The 23505-nt window shown below is 39.5% G+C and overlaps 3 protein-coding genes across 4 annotated transcripts in view; 2 read left to right on the forward strand and 1 right to left on the reverse strand.

The window, feature by feature from the left end:
• The first annotated feature begins 5155 nt into the window (after nt 1-5155).
• On the forward strand, nt 5156-8576 carry LOC134813056 (serine/arginine-rich splicing factor 1B-like). Of its 2 annotated transcripts, XR_010159992.1 has the most exons (5): nt 5156-5339; nt 5937-6193; nt 6974-7120; nt 7312-7588; nt 8230-8576. XR_010159992.1 is itself a non-coding variant. In XM_063820732.1 (4 exons), the coding sequence occupies exons 1-4, from the start codon at nt 5165-5167 to the stop codon at nt 7495-7497; spliced, it is 765 nt and encodes a 254-aa protein (XP_063676802.1). In that variant the 5' UTR covers nt 5156-5164; the 3' UTR covers nt 7498-8576. The 2 variants fall into 2 exon arrangements, 1 of the variants encoding a protein (XP_063676802.1); XM_063820732.1 differs by having other exon boundaries at nt 7312-8576.
• A 1586-nt stretch (nt 8577-10162) lies between these two features.
• LOC134813577 (3-ketodihydrosphingosine reductase-like) lies at nt 10163-22263 on the reverse strand. Its single transcript, XM_063821416.1, has 8 exons — nt 22134-22263; nt 21859-21968; nt 21557-21701; nt 20310-20464; nt 19446-19625; nt 16476-16557; nt 15068-15165; nt 10163-10684 (listed from the first exon to the last, which is right to left on the reverse strand). The coding sequence occupies exons 1-8, from the start codon at nt 22261-22263 to the stop codon at nt 10604-10606; spliced, it is 981 nt and encodes a 326-aa protein (XP_063677486.1). The 3' UTR covers nt 10163-10603.
• The window catches only part of LOC134813573 (intraflagellar transport protein 122 homolog), a 92891-nt gene continuing 83691 nt past the window's right edge, over nt 14306-23505 (forward strand). The window contains exon 1 of the mRNA XM_063821410.1: nt 14306-14334. The gene's annotated coding sequence lies outside the window, so the exon portion shown is untranslated. The remainder of the gene's footprint in view (nt 14335-23505) is intronic.

Genomic DNA, 23505 nt, shown 5'->3' on the forward strand with positions numbered 1-23505 from the left:
ACATTGGAGACATTGGAGACAAAGCTTTTGGAGACATTGGAGACATTGGAGACACTGGAGACGTAGATGTATGATTGGAGAAGGAGGAGGATCTAGGAGGAGGATGACCCAGGAGGAGGACTCAGGAGGAGAAGGAGGAGGATGAGGACTCAGGAAGAGGACTGAGGAGGACTGAGAAGGAGGAGGACTGAGGAGTACTGAGGAGGATGGCTGAGGAGGATGGCTGAGGAGGATGACTGAGAGGGAGGAGGAGGAGGAGGAAGAGGAAAAGGACTGAGGAGGAGGAGTAGGACTGAGGAGGAGAAGGAGGAGGACCTAGGAGGAGGACCCAGAAGGAGGACTCAGGAGGAGGAGGAGGAGAACTCAGGAAAAGGACTGAGAAGGAGGAGGACTCAGGAGTACTGAAGAGGATGACTGAGGAGGAGGAGGAGAAGGACTGAGGAGGAGAAGGAGAAGGTGGAGGAACTAGGAGGAGGATGAACCAGGAGGAGGACTCAGGAGGAAGAGGAGGAGGACTCAGGAGGAGGACTTAGGAGGAATGAAAAGGAGGAGGACTGAGGAGAACTGAGGAGGAGGAGGAGGACTGAATAGGAGTAGGGGGACTGGGGAGGACTGAGGAGGAGGAGGACTGACGAGAAGGATGAGGAGGAGGACTGAGGACTGAGGACTGAGGAGGAAGAGGAGGAGGATGAAGAGGAGGAAGAGGACCCAGGAAGAGGAGGACTGAAGAGGACGATGAGGATGAGGACTGAGGAGGAGGAGGAGGACTGAGGAGGATGGCTGAGGAGGATGACTGAGAGGGAGGAGGAGGAGGACTGAGGAGGAGGAGGAGAAGGACTGAGGAGGAGAAGGAGGAGGACCTAGGAGGAGAAGGACCCAGGAGGAGGACCCAGGAGGAGGACTCAGGAGAAGGACTCAGGAAAACTGAAGAGTGAATAGGAGGAGGAGGGGGAGGACCTAGGAGGAGGAGGATCGAGAAGGAGGACTGAGGAGGAGGAGGAGGAGGAGAACTCAGGAAGAGGACTGAGGAGGACTGAGAAGGAGGAGGACTGAGAAGGAGGAGGACTGAGGAGCACTGAAGAGGATGACTGAGGAGGAGAGGAGAAGAAGGACTGAGGAGGAGAAGGATAAGGTGGAGGAACTAGGAGGAGGATGAACCAGGAGGAGGACTCAGGAGGAAGAGGGGGAGGACTCAGGAGGAGGACTTAGGAGGAATGAGAAGGAGGAGGACTGAGGAGAACTGGGGAGGAGGAGGAGGACTGAATAGGAGGAGGAGGGGGACTGGGGAGGACTGAGGAGGAGGAGGACTGACGAGAAGGATGAGGAGGAGGACTGAGAACTGAGGACTGAGGAGGAAGAGGAGGATGAAGAGGAGGAAGAGGACCCAGGAGGAGGAGGACTGAAGAGGACGATGAGGATGAGGACTGAGGAGGAGGAGGACTGAGGAGGATGGCTGAGGAGGATGACTGAGAGGGAGGAGGAGGAGGACTGAGGAGGAGGAGGAGAAGGACTGAGGAGGAAAAGGAGGAGGACCTAGGAGGAGGAGGACCCAGGAGGAGGACTCAGGAGGAGGACTCATGAGAAGGACTCAGGAAAACTGAGGAGTGAATAGGAGGAGGAGGGGGAGGACCTAGGAGGAGGAGGACCCAGAAGGAGGACTGAGGAGGAGGAGAACTCAGGAAGAGGACTGAGGAGGACTGAGAAGGAGGAGGACTGAGGAGCACTGAAGAGGATGACTGAGGAGGAGGAGGAGGAGAATGACTGAGGAGGAGAAGGAGAAGGTGGAGGAACTAGGAGGAGGATGAACCAGGAGGAGGACTCAGGAGGAAGAAGGGGAGGACTCAGGAGGAGGACTTAGGAGGAATGAGCAGGAGGAGGACTGAGGAGAACTGAGGAGGAGGAGGAGGAGGACTGAATAGGAGGAGGAGGACTGACGAGAAGGATGAGGAGGAGGACTGAGGACTGAGGAGGAAGAGGAGGAGGATGAAGAGGAGGAAGAGGACCCAGGAGGAGAAGGACTGAAGAGGAGGATGAGGATGAGGACTGAGGAGGAGGAGAAGGACTGAGGAGGACTGATGAGTATGGCTGAGGAGGATGACTGAGAGGGAGGAGGAGGACTGAGGAGGAGGAGGAGAAGGACTGAGGAGGAGAAGGAGGAGGACCTAGGAGGAGGAGGACCCAGGAGGAGGACTCAGGAGGAAGACTCAGGAGGAGGAGGAGGACTCAGGAGGAAGACTCAGGAAAACTGAGGAGGAGGAGGAGGAGTGAATGGGAGGAGGAGGGGGACTGGGGAGGACTGAGGAAGAGGAGGACTAAGGAAAAGGATGAGGAGGAGGACTGAGGAGGAGGATGAGGACTGAGGAGGAGGACTGAGGAGTACTGATGAGGAAGGCTGAGGAGGACGGCTGAGGAGGATGGCTGAGGAGGATGACTGAGGAGGATGACTGAGAGGGAGGAGGAGGAGGAGGAGGAGGACTGAGGAGGAGGAGGAGGAGGAGAAGGAGGAGGACCTAGGAGGAGGAGGACTCAGGAAGAGGAGGACTCAGGAGGAGGACTCAGGAAGAGGACTCAGGAGGAGGACTGAGAAGGAGGAGGACTGAGGAGAACTGAGGAGGAGGAGGATGAGGACTGAATAGGAGGGGGGACTGGGGGAGGACTGAGGAGGAGGGGGACTTGGGGAGGACTGAGGAGGAGGAGGAAGACTGACGAGAAAGATGAGGAGGAGGACTGATGATTGAGGAGGAAGAGGAGGAGGATGAAGAGGAGTAGGAGGACTCAGGAGGAGGAGGACTCAGGAGGAGGAGGACTCAGGAGGAGGAGGAGAACAACTGAGGAGGACTGAGGAGGAAGAGGAGGAGGAGGAGGAGGAGGAGGAGGAGGAGGAGGCTGTGTCTCCAATGTCTCCAAAAGCGGTGTCTCTAATGTCCCCAATGTCCCAAATGTCCCGAATGTCTCCAATGTCTCCAAAAGCTGTGTCTCCAATGTCTCCAAAAGCTGTGTCTCTAATGTCCCAAATGTCTCCAATGTCTCCAAAAGCTGTGTCTCCAATGTCTCCAATGTCTTTGTCTTTTTCGAAAAGATAAGGTGCGGGAGACATTGGAGACATGTCACCCCCCCCTTTAGACGACATTTGGCATTTAAGAAATTTGTAGGACAGCAATAAACTGGGATTGAAAAGAATCAAGTACTCACGTAAATTTGGTAACTTCACAACAGCAATCTGCATTCTCCAATCAGAATTTAAGACTTACTCAGGCCTCATCGTCTTAAGATTTTTACATTTCCTACGGTCTAGGGGACACTATTGACTATTTATAGAAGTCTTCTAGAATGTTTGCTTGGATGTTATGACAGATATTTACTAATCCACTCTTCAAATCTTTGACTGACTGCAGTCATAAACACAGCCCAGTTACCAGGCGACCATGGGGGAGTAGACACACAGTTGATAACAACAGACCCACTATCAATATCAACAGACCCACTATTTCATCTTACAGACCCACAAGTCAATCCACAGACCCATTTCAGAGTAGCAAAAACTCACTATTAAGCGAGTAGACACACACTTAATAACAATAGGCCCACTATTTGACCTTACAGACCCACTGCCAATAACAACAGACCCACTTTGTAACCTTACAGACCCACAAATAAATCTACAGACCCATTTCAGAGTAGCAAAGGCCCACTATTAAGCGAGTAGACACACACTTAATAACAACAGACCCACTATCGATATCAACAGGCCCACTATTTCATCTTACAGACCCACAAGTCAACCTACAGACCCATTTCAGAGTAGCAAAGGCCCACTATTAAGCGAGTAGACACACACTTAATAACAACAGACCCACTATCAATATCAACAGGCCCACTATTTCATCTTACAAACCCATTTCAGAGTAGCAAAGACCCACTATTAAGCGAGTAGACACACACTTAATAACAACAGACCCACTATCAATATCAACAGGCCCACTATTTCATCTTACAGACCCACAAGTCAACCTACAGACCCATTTCAGAGTAGCAAATACCCACTATTAAGCGAGTAGACACACACTTAATAACAACAGACCCACTATCAATATCAACAGGCCCACTATTTCATCTTACAAACCCACAAGTCAATCTACAGACCCATTTCAGAGTAGCAAAGACCCACTATTAAGCGAGTAGACACACACTTAATAACAACAGACCCACTATCAATATCAACAGGCCCACTATTTCATCTTACAGACCCACAAGTCAATCTACAGACCCATTTCAGAGTAGCAAAGACCCACTATTAAGCGAGTAGACACACACTTAATAACAACAGACCCACTATCAATATCAACAGACCCACTATTCCACCTTATAGACCCATATAAGTAAGTCTACACTGTAATAAAACACATCCAAGCTATCAACAGGCCCACTAGAAGCATTAGAATCGAGCGTTGCCTGCTACAGGCTATCCCGAATTTAGAAGCTTGCTTTCATCATTCAAATGAAGTATTAGGGAGAATTGAAGGACCTAGCTATGTTAGTAATAAAGAGAAGCATAACGATTATCTTTATTTCCACCCTTTCGTGGCAAAAAAGCGATTTATAAATCTTTATTCCACTGGGAAGTATGAATAGGGTTCTCTTTTGGGGATGCTTTTTGAATTTATTTGAGATTTTTTAATAAAGTTGTAGTTAATAATTTATTAATTTTGGTGGTAAGGTATTTATATTTTTCCATATAGTGATTTGATAATTTGTAGACATGTGTGATGATGTTATTTCATAATTTTTACTTTACTTTACTCAACTTTATCATGGGAACCATACGATAGCAGCACATTATCTTTGTTCTGTCACCCGCTCGAATGTTTTAATAAGATACTCAGCCAGAGACGAATCTAGTGGCGATAATTCATTTTTCTTTGACTATAGTTTTGACTGTTGTGTTCAGTTTCAGAGACTTTTTAATTCTTTTATCTAAATATTTTTAATAGCGTACATCCAGCAAATATTTGCATTAATTCTTTCTTGGCTGTGTAGTGTGTATTTGTATTTGGTTTTTATACTTGATTGAATAATAATTCAAATCATGTGTTAGTAAAATCACTCACTTTTCTAAAACATACTTTTATAAGTAATTTTACCAAGAACCTTCTAAAAGCTAGATATGGGTGGTGATCGAGACGACTGTAAAGTCTATGTTGGAAATCTGCCAGACTATGTGAGGAGCAGAGATTTGGAGGACGTGTTCTACAAGTACGGGAAGATTGTTGATGTTGATATTCATAGTACTCGTGGTGGTGGTGCTCCTTTTGCATTCGTTCTCTTTGATGACGACAGAGGTGAGATATTTTCTACTCTTCTTCTGATTAAGTAAGTGATCAAATTTAAACTAGGAGGGCTGGGAGTGTCATTGACGGTGCCCACTTGATTTTATTGTTTCGGGTTTCAACGGTGGAGAAGGCTTTTATTTGAAGGCTTTTATTTGAAAAATTTCGTTAAAAAAATGGTGATGACACTTTCCCCACGCTGTACTCAGTACTACACATGTAAATCTAAATTCTAGTCTTTATTCTTACACAATTAATTAGCAGCCTCAGTGATGCCATAGAACTCTTAGAAAACAGTGTTTTCAAAATACCCATTCTCGATAAACTTCGTGAGCTTCAATATTAGATTCTCATGGTGCAATGTCAATATTGTAATTAGATAGTGATACGAATAGTGAATAGTGATCCTAACAGTTGATACGATTCTTATAGAATTGTGCTATCGGGAATTTCTCAAACATATTGAAAAATTGTGTGGCTATAGGTGATGTGTATTGTGTAATCATTATGAAAATCTATTTCATTATGAAAATCTATTAGTTTTGAAATATCACAGAATATATGAGATGTATTTTCATTTTCTTGTGCTCACAAAGTTTCAACCTTCAGACGCAGACGATGCTATCCGAGCGAGGAACGGATACGATTTCGAAGGATACAGACTGAGAGTAGAACGCTGCAGAGGCGGACGTGACCGAGACAGATCACCTCCCCGGTCAGGAGGAGGATCATCTTACTACAGAGGTCGAGGACGTGGTGGTGGTGGTGGTGGTGGTGGAGATCGAGGTGGCAGACACCCCAACATCCCCAGACGCTCTGAGTATCGCGTCAAAGTCGGAGGACTGCCACCCACTGGCAGCTGGCAGGTATTGTAGTTCTCAGAATTTTAGAATGGAATGTGTTCGCTAAGTTATTGTGACAATAGGTTGGGGAACAAAGTTTTAAACACCGCGCCTAGTAACTGTTTTTAAACATTCTTTTGTCACCCGTACACTACATTTTCATGGCCAAAGTCATAGTTCTGACCACAAAATGTACTATCAGTTTTGCTATGACAATTAGAAGCGCTACTTTTAAAACTCAGCTAACCCAAGTGGTTGTTTTGTTGTTGATAGAAAGTTAACGTCTGAAACATAGGACTTACCCTACTCGAACTTAAAAGATTCATAATACCGAGAAATTAAACAAGCCAGAAAATTTAATATGGTACTTGGTTAAGCATTCCAACTAACTGTTTTTAGAACTTACACTGATCATCTCGTCTTGGCAAGGCAAAGCATACATATCTGAACAAGAGTTAGCATCATTTGAAGGGCACTAACTCTATGTACTAATTGTACTTCCGGTTAATGGCCAAACAAACATAGCCAGAGGCCCCCAAACTACACAACTAAGGGATGTGACGCAAGTTTAATGTTTGTTTTGACGTGTCACTGCGATTCACGTACTTGATTTATCAAGTTGGCTGGTGAATCTCTCGTATGTCAAAACGAACTTGTATCACTTAGATGTTATACGTCTTCATCCGTGACATGGGCGTACGGCGTATGTGGAATAGTGAACACTAAGCCAATTTATTCCTCTGCAATCTAAATGTTGTTTTGTTACCGAATATCCGGTTTTATAAACTAATTTCCGAATTCCAGGACATCAAGGACCATCTCCGTGAGGCTGGTGACGTGTATTACGCTGAAGTGTACGGTGACGGATCAGGAATTGTCGAGTTCGCTCGACAGAAAGACGTGGATACAGCCGTTGAGAAACTCGACAACACCAAGTTCAAGTCTCACGAGGTTTTTATGGTTTTTTAAATTCAACACGATGTAATATATAGATGTTGCTATTGGAGTTACATACTCTTCTATTCTAATATTATAGATCGGTATCTCGACTTATCGGTGTGATAAGTGTATACTCATATTATTATCAATCCAAATTTCATCATCCTCGTTTAATCGAGTTATGAACCTCATTCCTCTTTCAGGGAGAAACTACCTACATCACAGTGACAGAAGACACATCTGGAGGCGGTGGAGGAGGCGGTAGTTCCCGCAGATCCCGCTCCCGTTCACCCCGCAAATCCTACAGTCGCAGTCCCAAACGTGGTCGCTCCTACTCCCGCTCCCGCAGCCGATCTCGAGGTCGCTCTCGCAGCCGAACACCTTACTAAACACCAGGAACTTTTTATTCGGGGAAAACTGTTTTCAGGGGAATTTCTCAGCAAGGAACACTTTTTGGAGTTAAGGAAGGAACGGATCTAGGTGGGTTTAGTTGTCCTGCTCTTATGTTGCTACTACTGATTAATTAATTAATTAGTTAATCAGTATATTAAAATGTTACCATTATATACAATAGCTATTAGGTATTATGTTTGCGCAAATGTCAAATCGCAGTAGCTATCTTATACATTCGCTAGCCCATATATAATGTGCGATTTTGTCCTAGATACCCCTGCTTTGCTGGCGTGCTATGATTGTAGCACGCATGTTCAGGAAAATGGAAATTCAACATTTAAAATATCCCAACGCACACTTTTGTTTTTGGAGTGTAGTTGTTGCTGATACATAATAAATTGTAATTCTTTTCGCATGTCTTCGTAGTGTTCAACGGGCTCAATCGGTTGCATAATATCAAAAAAAGGCGGTCTTAGTTAGGTTAAAAAAGCGGCGTGGTCTGTACTTTTCGTATCGAAAAGTTTGCCTTCAGGCTTCAAGAGGTGGTAAATTCTTCAAATATTGCAAAATTGCTAATAGGGTATTTTTTGTTTACCTTTTTGGAGGTCTTGCGGCATCAATTTAAGTGTGGCCATTTATGCGAATTTTGGGCATATTTCGTAACTACCATTCCACCCCGTTTGCGTTGCAAATATCCTTTTTCTCGAATCTAATACTAATATTTGTAGCCGGCTCGAGGACATCGAAGGATGGACCCCCTTGATCTTGATGTCCTTTGAGGAACTTTAAAGCCGCCCTAGGAGCCCATAATTGATGTCCAAATGATGTCCCCAAAGGAGCCTAAAATGATGCTCAATTCTAGGATTCCGTTTAGATGTTCGATGCCCTGCATTCAAACCCGTGATAGGATAAGGATTCGGGATAGGATATCTCCTCTCTCCGGAGAGGAAGGGGCTAACCAACCATCTTCAGGAAGTATTTTGTGTTCTGTATGAGGCTGACAAATGTTTCACTTTACATACGATCTAAGCACATTTTATCTTGATTAGTGTTATATTTTCAATATTGAAGTTAAGTGATGTTTTATTTCTTGAACTTAAAAACGTGTTACAATACTGTTAAAAAGTCACCGGGACCATCAATAAATGAACAATGGACCAAACAAAGAAAGTTCGAATTCTTGAACAGTCTTGAGTGTGGTCAGTCTCTCAGTGAACTTTGATGCGGTGGACAGTGGGAACTTCCACCGCCAATCCGTCGGGATGTAGCTTAACAATATGTGGCGCGAAACTTAATTTCGTGTACGGAACACGTTGTAGCTACCGAAATTCAGCGCGCACGTACGGATAATATACGAAAACAGCTGATATTGGAGAAGAAGTTTGGATAGGCGGGAAACGTTTTCCAGTCAAATGTCCGAGTACGTCGTGGGGTGTTAGATCAATTCCACTTTGAAGATGTTACCTCCTACAAGCGCAGGACAAGCAAGATTTGGGAAGTATTAATCTGCTGCCCAATTGCTTGATCTCAAGTTAACCAGCAGGCTGAATTTTTACAGTCGTTCTCATGGCCTCCAAAACACATACCAAATCAGGAACGTGTTTTATTTACATCCTAAATCAATCTCGTAACGGTTGATATTCCCATTCTTTAAAAAAATTTATGTTCTGATGTTTGCAATCGACCTCATAACGTTGCAGGAGTCTCTAGTCTAGCTTAGTCGAGGGTTAACAGGGATGGCCTGTTACCTATTAGTGTGGTAGGTTGATATTAGGCGGAGTCTCTTTATAGAATCTTCCCCAACTCCGCTTGAATGACTGGAGATAACCCAGAGTGGATAACATGCCTGACATGACTTTCAGAAACCCAACACAAGACTCCAGTGCAGTGTAGCAACAAATCCTGCACGTGTAGCGTGCAAACACATCGACTCCGTTTTGGGCTTCCCGTTGGACACCTTACGTATTCACATAGCGATGATGCATGAGTCTTCGCGTACTGCAACTGCGAGGGCTCTGGTAGTACAGCAACATTGCGTACCCTGTGAGTCAACTGTACAGATCACGGGTGTATCCGAGAAGCCTGTCCAATAAGAGCAGACTTTCTGATTCTAGTCTTAGAGTATAACCGAGTTGGTCGGGCTTCGTGGGTGCTGACTACCGTGGTGTCTGCAGTTAATATATAATATAAGTTCAATTCAAATGAGGGATCGATCGGAAGTTGTTAGGCCATATCGGATCAAGGGTGCAGTGTCCATGATATATAGGAACTCGCGTCCGTCAGCAGGCATACATGTCACGCGCGTTACGTTCAAGAGACTGGCACACAATTGTTGCAATGCGCGTTACAATTCCGCGATACAAACTCTGTGACCGACCCGCCTGCAGTGACTTCAACAACGGTTTGCACTTAATAACAACTTGTAAAACTATTCTTTTCACGGCGGCGGCGGGTATTTAAACATTTGGATGGTTTTTGGTTTCCGGTTACATCATCGTTCTGGTTCCTTTTTCATGCAATCTAGCTAGATTAACCGATTGAGTACTCTTGACGATCATGTTACCTTTTATTTCGATTGACCCCTCAATTTTACGGTACCGGCAACCTTGCAAAGAATTGAGAATTTAAGCATTTTGTAAATAATCGAAAAACACTTATTTTCTGAAATAGTTACTTGAATTGTCTAAACGTTACGATATACAAAAATACATTCTAATTAAACAATCAATACCAGATTGGTCTTATCAATCCTTGAACAATTTACAATAAGTTTAACAATTATTCATCAAAACGCCCTCTTATCTTGAACAACTTATAAATGTATTTTCTAACGGGAATATATCTGCGCGTTTTGAATACATCTGCGTTTTAAATAGTTCAACCTTCAATTAAATTCTTAAAAACATGCTTATGAGTTATTATGATAACATATCACTGATAAATAAAATATCGTGTATTATCCTCACAGGATACGATGAGTTATTTCATGACAATACAATGAGGTTGGCAATTCAATGTTCTGTGTCGTGACGCTAATGAATAAATCGCGGCAGATTCTACATCAAGTCTTTCAATTCCAGACTTAACTCGAAAAGTCTGATATTAGGCGTTGTCTTTGCATATCTTAGCAAACTGTCGCTGATTAAATAATATTATGATACGTCCCAGAGGAGCTATCAGAGCCTGAAAATAAAATAAATTTGTTAAAAATAAAATAAATTTCTGACGTAAAGTAAGTAAGGTTGTAAAAATAACTTACTTTGTGGGATCAATAACTTACTTTGTGGGATCAATAACTTACTTTGTGAGGACCGTTACGTTGTTCAAATCTCAGATATTTGAGCGTATTAGCCAGCGGTAGACACGATACAAGATGTGAATACAAAATGTCAACATATTTGCATCTGTTGCAATGTATTATATTCGCCAACTCCCTAATAAACTAGTACAGTTGATGATTTCATTAGGATAAAATATAAAATTGCAGAAAAGTAACGGTTATTTGTCATGGTGGTCTGTTTTTCAACAGACTACGCCCAGCTAATATTTCAACCAGACAAAAGTTTTGTTTGAGCAAGGGCTGTTCATTGTACAGGAATGTTAACAAATCATGTAGTTTGTCATTAATGTTTGTCTCCATATGTTCATCGCCAGATGGTGGCATACCATATTACTATCATACATTTAGTATTGGTAGTAAGCAATTAGCAATCATTGAGAGAAATATACAACTTTGTAACTTGGTAACGCTAAGTATTGTGCGGCACAATATTTACAGTAGTGGTCACTTGGGGGGTACCAATGGCATAAATGGCATAATGGAGAATTGGCCAAACAAAATTTCCATTTATGCCATGAAATTTCTATGCCATTTGATGAATTTTATGCCATTTGTCTCCATTCTATGCCATTCGAAATATGAAATTTTAAAACTTTGAACTGAGAATTTAATTTAACGAATTGTCTGCACCCCACTAGTACTGTCCACCTTTATCTCTATTTATTGTACTACAACATCTATTTTCACCCATTAAATTCCTCAAAATATCCCTAGCAATGGGCATTATTGATTATAATTACGTTCAATGTATATCAATATGATATGATGATTTGGTTGATTGTGGACAAGTGACCGGGCAGTATGGCATAGTACACGCTACACACCGTATAACAGAGAGGACAGTCGACTGAATGCTCCCAGTCAATCGGATATCCAAATTAACAGTGGAAAACTGTAACATTACCAACTCGATTAAAATATTATTTGTTAATGATGTGTACAGATGTATCGTGTCGGGACCGTGTTCATGTAGAATGTTTTGAAATTTAAACATTTTCACAAGATTGATAATGATCTGTGTTTCGAATGGGTAGCCTCTTAAAAGTAATATTCATTGATATCTCGATGAACCTGTATATTAGTATTACATAACAGTTCACCAAATGACCTGAAATACTTGCTTCCTATTATACAAAATTATGATGACATAATATATTGCTTAAATATCTTCATATTCACTGCTGCATGGCAACATAGCACTCCTTAATTATTTTTCTATAATAACGTTAATCTAGTATAATCATTGTAGGATTTTGAACATCTCACAATTTGGGCTGTAGGACTGTAGAGCGGGGGACTGTATGGCGTACTTGGTCAAAAGTAGGACCCTAGAGCGGAGTCAAATCGCCAGGGTAGGAATCTAGAGCGGAACCCCCTTACCGGAACCATACTATAAGGACCCTAGAGTGGAGTCAAATCGCCAGGATAGGACTCTAGAGCGGAACTCCCTTACCGAAACCATACTATGAGGACTCTAGAGCGGTACCCACATGTAAATTTTGGAGCGGTTAGAAATTTGAGATCGGACTGTAGAGTGGACTTGGTCGGAAGATTGAAATCAGATTAGATACAACTCGTGATTGATTATTATAATAGTGAGATTAGAATAATTCATGGAGTTGTTGAAGCAGAAAATTGTCCTAGATTATTTATATTATACATCATATCATATTGTAATTTTTAGATACGTTAGACAATTGTTCGGTATAAACTTCTTCCATTTGACTGAAATATCCTGATGCTACTCTAAAATGCAAAAAGATTCTTTGATAAAGAGGTATAATTATGAACTGGTCGATGTGATTTCGCTAAGCGAAATACCGACCAAGTACGTGCACTCAAGCAGATCATTTAGGAATGAGGATCTCATCGCGTGACACTTTAGCACCTACTAAGGGTATCTCATGTTCAGTCTAGTGACAGGGTATGTTCCAGATCAGATCCCATCGCATAGCGGTTCTTGTTAGTGATTTCGATAGTGCAGTATAAATGTCACAGAGAATTTAGTTTAGTATATCACATTCGATTCCTACTCCTCTTCACAACTATCTACAATATGCTGAGTAACAGTTATTACTTAACTCTTCCTGAGAAGGCCGTCTTCATCCGGGGACGAACAGCTGAGATGGGTACGGGAGAACGGACTGAAGAAGGACTACGACGAAGGAATTAACGACCCCCTTACCAATTCCTGGACTTCAGGTCCTGTTCGAGTGTGGATACGTAGACTTATGCACTATGCAGCTTGCCTTTCTCCCAGTGGACGATGTTCTCCCTTCTTTCATGGAGCTCCTAGATCTTATACCCTCCCACCTTGGCCTCGACGACTTCCTTAACTACTTCATGACGAATTGGGTACAGGGAGTTTCCACCGCTCGTAGCACCAAACCTGCCCGCTTTCCTCCGCAATCCTGGAACCTCGTCGACCGGACTACCTGCAACTTCAACTACGCAGAGGCCTTTAACAGAAAGTTTGCAGCAATGTTGGGACACTCTTACCCAACTATCTGGACCTTTCTTCAAGCCGTCTACATAGAACAGTCCACTACAGATGAGATGATGCTCAAGGAGAGTTACGGGGATGCTCCTCCTGCAAAACGAGCCCGTCAGCGTACCAAGGATAGCCGACTGGCACATTTAGTAAAAGTCTACGACGATCATGACATTGTCTCACTCTCCCACCTTGACATGTTGAGGAACGTGATGGTCGAGGAACTGAGTGAACTATTTTAAGATATTTGATTCGCAGTATTAATGTATAATAAGTTGTATCAATTCTATCATCATTATGTGACGACTATTATTAATCATTGATTAAAAAACATAGCTCAATCTTCAAAACTAACTTTACTCTCAAATTTCTAACCGCTCTAAAATTTGCATGTGGGTACCGCTCTAGAGTCTTCATAGTATGGGTCCGGTAAGGGAGTTCCGCTCTAGAATCCTACCTTGGCGATTTGACTCCGCTCTAGGGTCCTCATAGTATGGGTCCGGTAAGGGGGTTCCGCTCTAGAGTCCTACCCTGGCGATTTGACTCCGCTCTAGGGTCCTACTTTCGAATTTGCTTTTCTTGAATAGTCAAATGTTTGGTATATGTTTGATATAATACATTTCTATTTTCTTTATTTGTCATATGAATCTTTAAAGATCATTCCAAGCGTTATAAAGCATGAAACATGTCTCTTATTCAAGTACTAATAATATTTGCGAATTTAAAGTCATCCTAAAGGTCAAATATGAAGACCTAAATTCATGGCATAAATTGGCATAAATGGAGAATTGGCCAAACAAAATTTCCATTTATGCCATGAAATTTCTATGCCATTTGATGAATTTTATGCCATTTGTCTCCATTCTATGCCATTGGTACCCCCCCGGTCACTTATAATGACTTTAGTGATAGTGGAGAGGTAGTCACGTGTAAGACTACACGTGTTCCTCAAATTACTTAAAGTTTTAATACTTTCAACACTACTATATAACAAATAATTTGAGCTAGCAGAATGGTTTTAAGAGGGCATTAATGAAATGTACTATGAGCTGGTCCCAAGTCCATACGCCATTATATTCTTTGTAATTTTCAATAACCCTGTCTAGTCATTGACTACTGATTACACGTGACTTACATTCAAATATCACGTGACTAACATTTAAATATTACACGTGACTTACAAGTTTTTGGTACTTCGCAGGCCGTTAAAGAAAACATACGAGCGATGAGGTGACGTGTTGTGGCTACCATTGTTAAATTAGACAGCAGCTGATCAGTGTTATATTCTGTAATCTCATCACAGGAATGCTGTATTACTCTTGATCTAGATGGAATGTATGTAGCTACCACCTCATTTAAGTGGACCTACGGCAGGCAGCACTGGATAGTGGATATGACTATACGGATAGATTTAACTAAATGATTTGATAACTCTGAATACAGTAGGTGTCCTTAATGGAAGTCTTCATATCAATTTCATAATAGTGAAAATCAGGCTGCTAGAAAGTAGAAATTTTGTAAATATTTCGGTCGGTTCTTTTAATGTACATATATTGTATAGTGTATGATACATATAACATATTGATAAAGATGTTTTTAAAGACAGATTTGATAACAGACCGCAAAGGATATTATTATACATGTATTTATATGGGTTTGCAACTGTAATCACCCACAAAGTTTGTCTAATTAAAATCTAACTAAAATAAATATTTTATATAAGATTTGCTGGTACCTGTAAAATACCATGTATCATAGCGTGGACTGGCTCTGTGCCCGCACAGGTCTGAGACAACAACCACCCTTCAATACCCGTACTTATACTGTATTTACCTGGGGTAATTAGTAATTAGTTAATTAGCTCAATTAGATAAGAAAAACATTGTTGGTATTGAATATATAATTACAACTCAAAAATATATGGAAATATGGACAAATAAAAGCCTTTATTTCTTTATCTGTGTATGTGATGTTTTATACCACAAACAAATGTAACCGAATTTGCCATGCACAGAATTGTAAATCCTTTTCTGTCCTTTACTTCTACACGGTGAGATGGTTAATAAATCAGCTGTCCGAATGTGTAAACATTTGTCGGTACACTGAGGAGGAGTTCATTACGCTATTATATTCATAAGCTTTGAGTGGACTATTCAATCTTACGCTGAGAGGAATTGATGCTGAGAGGAATTAATGTTTAACAGCTTTATAAATTTGATTCACGGTTTGATGATTTCGAATTTTAAGACTAGTAGTGTAATACTAGCTCGTCTATTTAGAATTGTAATGTTGATTAGTTTAAGTGTAATTAAAATTCCGCTGGTAAGTTAAAGTTAAACTCGACGTGTGAAAACAACTTATAAGAACTGTGATACATATAAACTTATAGGAACTGTGAAAATAAACACTGATATTTCATAATTTAATAGGCTTGAAATTTCACGTTGCTCACTAAGCTTTCAATAAAATGTTCAGTGGAATTAATGTATAATAATGTATTCATAATGTACGAAGATATCCAGAGAAATTATATCATACATTTACGTGATTGTATTAATTAACTGTATTTCCTCCAACACTATCTAATAAATGTATTCAATAATCGATTAATTTGTAATTTGAACAAAAACTGCTTTTTAATCAACTCCTTATTTGAAGTCATTTATTCCTTGCGTGAGATCACGTTAATCAACGGATGTAATATGTGGCAGTATTCAATAACGTTTGGGCGGAAGGGGGAGCCTTTTGACACGTGACTTTGTGCATCATCTCCCCACTAGTTTCGATTCCATTAATCCTATACTGATAAGTCTTCAATACTTAATGTTGAAGAATTCTTGCCTTCTGGAAATATTGAACGTTCCTACACCAAGCTGGGAGTCGAGTTACAGCGACCGGAAGTTCAATTTTCCGTCAAATTAAATTTGTACACGTAACCAAAAACACGAGATAAATTTCCACACTTATCTCGATGAATAAAGCATTAGAGTGGCTTCCTTATTATATGCTGACGTGAACAGAACCCTAGTCTACTAAGGATATAACTCAGCAGCCAAAAAGTGAAAGTGAAACAAAGGTGAAAGTGAAACAAAAGTGAAAGTGAAACAAAAGTGAAAGTGAAACAAAAGTGAAAGTCAACGAACCGTTTTCAACACCACAGATAAGATCTTCTGCAACTCTGTCCGGTGGAAATAATCCTGATGTCTCAGATATCAATATCGTTTCCTAAGAAAAATAATTGATGTTATAGCATACACACTCTTTAATTGTATACACCAAACAATTGGGAGAAATGCTTGCTATTATAATTGCTGAAAAGTTATCGGTAATTGAATCATTGATATGAACAATTTCTTACTTCCTTGAGTATAATACACTAGATATAGCTAACTGTGTGTAAAATGTAAATGTACTACATACTAATTTGATATGTAATAACTTAGTAATATGTACTATATGATTACTTTGTGCAACTTTATTCATTGCTTGGCGACACAAATATCTGTCACCCTTCTAGGTATAATGGTTTAATGATTACAAACAACACAAAATACATTTCACTAAGTAACAATTATTCAATTCTGGTGCACTAAACTTGTGTTAAATGCAGAATTTTGGATTAATTGACTCTCACACTCAAGATATGAACCGATATAGAAGTGCATTATTTAGTTATTTCCATAATAATTAGATATTTCCATAATAATTAGTTATTTCCATAATAATTAGTTATTTCCATACTAAGTCTCGCTTGACTGACTTAAATGTATCTTTTTGGTTATATCAGTGTATCTTTGAAGCGTACACACTCTTTAATTGTATACACCAAACAATTGGGAGAAATGCTTGCTATTATAATTGCTGAATATGTACTATATATGTACTATATGATAATATAGTACTATATGATTACAAATCATCTAGCTTGATTGATTCAAAGGGAGAATTAAATTCCTCTATCTTTGAAGCGTGTAATAAATGGTAGAATTTATTTATTTATTCATAAAAGATCGAGACGTTTGATATTTAATTAATGTGTGATTAATGATCTGTTTAATTAATGTTAATATTGCACGACTATTAAAACAGCTCTACGTTAAAGGGTTGGTGTTTGCTTTCTTTGGGAAACGGTTCTCATAATTGGATATTCATTCAGTGATAACTGTAAATCAATAAACAATGGTTTTGATGAATCGTTGCGGCTGCTCATTGCTCATTGCTCACTGCTCATTGCTCTATAATTACATAATTACAAGGTTGATTTACAGAACTTAGCCTCAGTAATTCAAATTTTAAAACAATTATAACACACGAAACATCAGCCACAGTTTATATTACAATCTTAACACGTTACATCTGTTGAATAAGGTGATGGTTAGACAGCTTATCGTATGCCTCACTTAGCAGTACGATCATATAAACTGCGCCTTTAACCAGGAGTTAAGTACTCCCACATAAAATACGAGATAATTGCCTAAAATGAGCATTTATCTGGTGAACCGTTTACATAATACTATGCGGTATGTAGCTATATTGTTATTGTATTGTATCAGATGCCATCGTGGAGTAGGTGGTCTCCTGCACCTTTTCCGCCTCGACATAAAAGAAAAAACCTAGAGTCTAGACACGCAACCTGCAATCCGAAGGTGGTTGCAGCCCTTACGGAAGACTATAAGGTCTTCATGCTTATATGATTAAATGATTAAATGATACATAACGATAACTTGTAAATCCCAGAAGTTTCCAGTATCGTCATGAATCGATGTACTTACTGAGTTTGGTGTCACTCGGCCATGAGAAAAGCTGGCTATATTGCAGATGGTAACCACACCATATTACGACAAGGATTTTATGACAATGATATTACGAAAGGCTCGCAATATTGTCGTTATACTGTGCGGGAACCAATATCATTACAATTACATTACTCTATCTTTTACAGAGGAAGTACTGAATAAGGTATCTAGGCAGATGTCATATATTATTACAATATACTATCTGTCACTAAAGCAATTGATAAGATCTCATTTAATTTTTTTTGCTGCTTTGATGACATCTCACACTACGGTCAAACAATTCATTACTATATATTATAATATACAGAATGTAACAAATAAACCGGATTATTACACCTCAAACCGCACGTGTTATCAATGGTAAATTATCTTCTAATTGGGTCCAATTACCAGTTAAGTTGGAATGATACAGTCTGCAGCAAATTCCTGCTGAAATCATCCACATTGTTACACCACAATATGGTGTATTGTTGTATCAGGGTGTATCACCACCCTGACCACGAGATGAAGAAGCTCAATTAGATAATTAACAAAACAATGCTCTAGTCTGCGTACCTTACAGTGACATTGTATTGTTAACACTGATTACCTAACACACTCTAATTAGTTGGAGTAACATTACCAGGGACTATCTACTAAACTCTTATCTTACTAACACATTGTCTGACACTACTGCAAAGTAACTCACACGGACAGTACGAGAGTTACACGTCTGAATTAATCAACAAGCTGCCTGCCATGTAACGGTTACATTGTAACGGTTACATTGTAACGGTTACATTGTAACGGTTACATTGTAACGGTTACATTGTAACGGTTACATTGTAACGGTTACATTGTAACCTATCATGTACACACTATGTAACGTCTAATTTACTTGTAGCTGCTTGCTCGGGCAATGTTTACATGCTATTAATAGCAAGGTTATAATAAAACAACAATGTCTTCTTAACAATAAGAAGGGCTGTCTAATCTTCACGAAATAACTCAAGCGTAAAGGGCTAGAAACCCTCGTTATTTGAGGGGATACTGATTACTGAGGTCGTACAGCGTGTTTCAAAAGTCTTGCATGGGTGTACCTTTTGAATAATTTGTTATCCATTTGTCGAAACTTCATTCTGTAAACAGTTACTGGTAGTTTAATGGCAACTTCTGAATTTTGTACGTTGCCATGGCCACCATAACAATCACAATTAGTCCCCTAGCAACCGAGGTAAATTTGGGTTATTTTGTAATTACAGATCTAAATTTCCACACCTTGTTCACTGAACTAAAGCTGAACTCACAGTATTAACTGTGGGGTGGCATTGCACCTACCTTAGGTTTCCCGACCGCCATCTCCTCCTTATACCCCGGTGTATCTGTATCAGGAGGGTACGCTACGTGCAGGTAGATATTGTGAGGCCTCAACTCCATCTGCAGAGCTTCACTGAACCCACGTAGTGCGAACTTACTGGCACTGTACGCTGTGTACCCGAATATACCTATCTGTCCTGCCTAAGGGGGTGTGTGTGATTTAGTTGTTAGTTAGAACATGTTGAGGAGAATAACTTGAAAACATACATAATTAGTTTGGACCAGTTGGATACACTTTTAATATACTTTGTATATTTTGTTACTATTATATAAGAAGTTCAGGTTTCTACTCTTACAACAAGAAATATATCAAGGTTTGCTGTTTTTATTTGGTGTAAGAATTATTGTTGTACCTTGACCCCACCATGACATAGTATCGTGTAAGTTTAATAATTCGTCTATTCTAATGATCCTAAGTATTACAGGTCACCTGAACATGGTACGAACCATCAATCATATCTTATTGCAACACATGACTGTCCTTTTAAAATAATGAATATTATAATATTCTGCGTATAATGAATCAAGTTATGTAAGTAGTTATAAAGACCTACTACTTTAAGTTATGTGCCAACCTTATTACTTTACTATGAGACACACCCAGAGCAGAGGGTAAGCACGTATTATGTTGCGTATTGAAGCCCTATTAAGTAAAGTTAACAATTAGTGTGCTCACTGTGTAGTCGTTGTTAGTCGGTCAATTTGCAGAAGATCACTTGTTGAAGCTGCACTCAATTTTAACGCTAATGTATTACAGCTCATCACATAACAACCAATCCTCCCTAGCTTAAACCAATTAACTAATTAACCAATGAAACAAATTACCTGAGACGAGCAGAATACAATGCGGCCACTTTTCTGCCTCTTCATATTAGCTACCACACACTGGGTAGGAATAACACTTCCCATGAAGTTCAGGTTCATCATGTCTTCAAACTGGGACGGCGGAATGTCTTCAAAACAACCACATATCGACGTTCCTGGGGGTTTAATTGTTTTATTGTTTTATTTATTTAAAGGGTTCTATATAATATAACATTATTGTATGATATTTCAATAAATAATACATCAATTAAAGCTTTATATTTAGTACAGTTTGGAACAGTGTCTTAATAAGAAGACTAATGCACCTGTAATATATAACATATAGTATTTAATTACTATTGTCAACCAAACTGCCGAGTCAGCTAGATTAAGATCAGGCATGCCAAAAATAGATAATATTATATATATTCAATTATTATATAGCACAGTTCGTTAGTATGGAATGCAATTTCGAATTAAATGCTACAATACAATTTTAAATTAGAATAGCCAATTCTCATCCTCAGACAAATCCGACACATCTTGATTATATATAAATACAATATTCGGACTTCTACATTTATGATTTTGTGTAGAAGTCAGAATGTTGTATTCATAATTGATACAAGAGAAACGCCATTTTCGGACGTGAGGAGAGTTAGGACTCCTCCAACTACATTAAATCAATTCCTTCTGTAACGTCCTGGATATTCATAAGATATATCAAGATCTGTCAGTTATAACCCCAACATCATACTCTGTACATCATATTGCCGTTAACCCAAATTCACGTTCTAAAATTTCATAAAATTAGTTTTTACAGGACTAAAGAAAAATACTGTCACTGCTCTTGGTTTGACGAAACTGAGTACAATTTTCCAGTTCAAAATAGTTATTTATGTTTGGTGGTAGGTAGAGTAAGCTGTGTTGCAAGTAAGTGGTTCGTTTTGAACTACATGGATAGCCACAACAGTACTCTACAAGATAAACACTTTAGAAACATTAGACTTTAGGTTTAAGTTTCATGCCGACCACGCCTACAAACAGTGGCGAGTGCGACATTTTCAAATTGTGCGTGAATACCTGCTCAGTGCTCCTGAATAGTGAATACCGGCTCATAATGGAGTGTTATCATATTATGAAACCTTCATTGATCAGTGATCATGCAGTTTACATTAGAGGTTCAGAGAAATCTTTGTAGGCGTTATTATCATGTTGTAACCAAGATAGAAATTATTAAGACGGAACTTAAAAGAGGAGCATCATACCAGCACAGTTAACGAGGACATCTACACATTTCCCAATGTAATCCTCTGCTTCCTGGATACTAGACCGGACAACTTGGAACTCATCCTTCACATTTAAACTGCAGACTGCAACCCTCTGTTCATCGTTAACAGTGTGATCCAGAACCTGTCAGATTCAATGTGATCAACGAGTGTAGTAGCTACTGATATCAGTACATGTTTAACCTCCACAATTTCAGGGAGCAGTAATCTACCACACTACAAAAATCCAACGACCCAATATAATAGCATAAGTAAAAGTCTAAAGATATCATATTTCCAACCTGTTCTCGTGCCATTTCCAGTTTGTCTCTGTTTCTGGCTATCAGAGTGACGTGAGCACCTCTCTGTATGGCAGCTACAGCTACACTAAGTCCTATACCACTTGAACCACCTGGGGATCACGTGATAAGAGTGTGGGATCACGTGATTAGGTAAAAATTATTTTAAATTTTGTTTTAATACCGAATTGGTTTTGAGGTTGATAAATTTTAATTGAGATCCAATGGTAACGGAGATTATAATGAAGTTGAGTATACATTTTAAAAAGGATCTTTACCTGTGATAGCGACATGTTTTCCAGCAAAGGAATACTTAGGAATAGCAGTTACATAGGAATAGAGTAACAGGACAAATGCGAATAATACCAGAGGAAATAACCAATAGCTTTCCAATATAGAGTCTAACATTTTCCTACGAAAATATGAACATTTTTATTATTAAAGTGAAAATCGTTGCCAGTTCGAATAAATTGAATTTAAATCAAGTTATAAATTGGAATAGAGTTGAACTATTTTGCAATCTATTATACACAATGAAACTAATCAATATTTTTTTTGAAGTTTCAATAGCTCAATAAATCGTACATGATAATCTCAAATTATAAACTAATTTACAATAATAAACTAAAATAACTAATTATGTCTGCTTTCAAATGTAGTAGTAAAGTAAATATTACTAAAAATAATAAACCATAAAAATATAATGCAAAACAATCTTACAATGTGAAAACTACAGCACTATACAATAAATTTCTGTTAAAAATGTAGCAAAAATTCGACAATTAAAAACTATTGATACAAAAATACACAATCTAAAATAGCTGAAATATATCCTCTAATATCCTCAAATGGATGGTAATTAAAAAGATCAATAATTATTCACTAGTAATTTGCCTATACAAAAACAGTCATGTTGAATGATCCTACATTGAAATGAAACTATAATAGTATCTTGCTAATTGGTCCTTCTTAAAATTCAGTGTGTTCCCAGGAGTCTCCACCCCATTCCAGCTCTTCAGTTTCAACACTGTCCATCATATCCAACACTTCCTTTTCTCTGCCTTTGTATGTAGTGCCACTCAATTTCTTGACCGTCAACAAATCTCCATCAATTGGATTAAAAGATGCGTATTCAGCAACTGCACCGAGGATAAACTGAGCAAATTGAAGGGCTCCAAAGATTGGTGTGAAATAATCACTTTCAGGTAGATTCTTATCTTCAGTTATGTCAGAAGGCCTTTGGTGGATAGAATGCTTCTCAGGACCCAGTTGGTATACGTAGTAGCTGGAGTTTAACAGAGCCACAGCTCTTGCTAACCAACCATTGGTATCACCTAACATACTCTTACTGACGAAAAATGACAAACTCTTGGCTACTGTGACATTGATAAGTCCTAAAATAGGGTTTTTAGGCTGTTTTGTGTTTCTAATGCCCAAGAAAATCCCATAATCTGGAAGCATTGCAATTGACTCATCAATTTTCTTATATCCTGCAACATATTCATACTTTTCAAATGTTGAAACATCCACACCATGAATAACTGAAAACATCAAGTCAAGGTTAGCCTTTTTGCTTATGGATGGAAAATCACGGTAACCTTCTTTGGACGTGACAAATGGAAGAAACCTCTTTACAAGATCATCAACTTT

The sequence above is a fragment of the Bolinopsis microptera genome, chromosome 3 (genome assembly GCF_026151205.1).
Source record: "Bolinopsis microptera isolate Bmic1 chromosome 3, MBARI_Bmic_1.0, whole genome shotgun sequence".
NCBI lineage: Eukaryota > Metazoa > Ctenophora > Tentaculata > Lobata > Bolinopsidae > Bolinopsis > Bolinopsis microptera.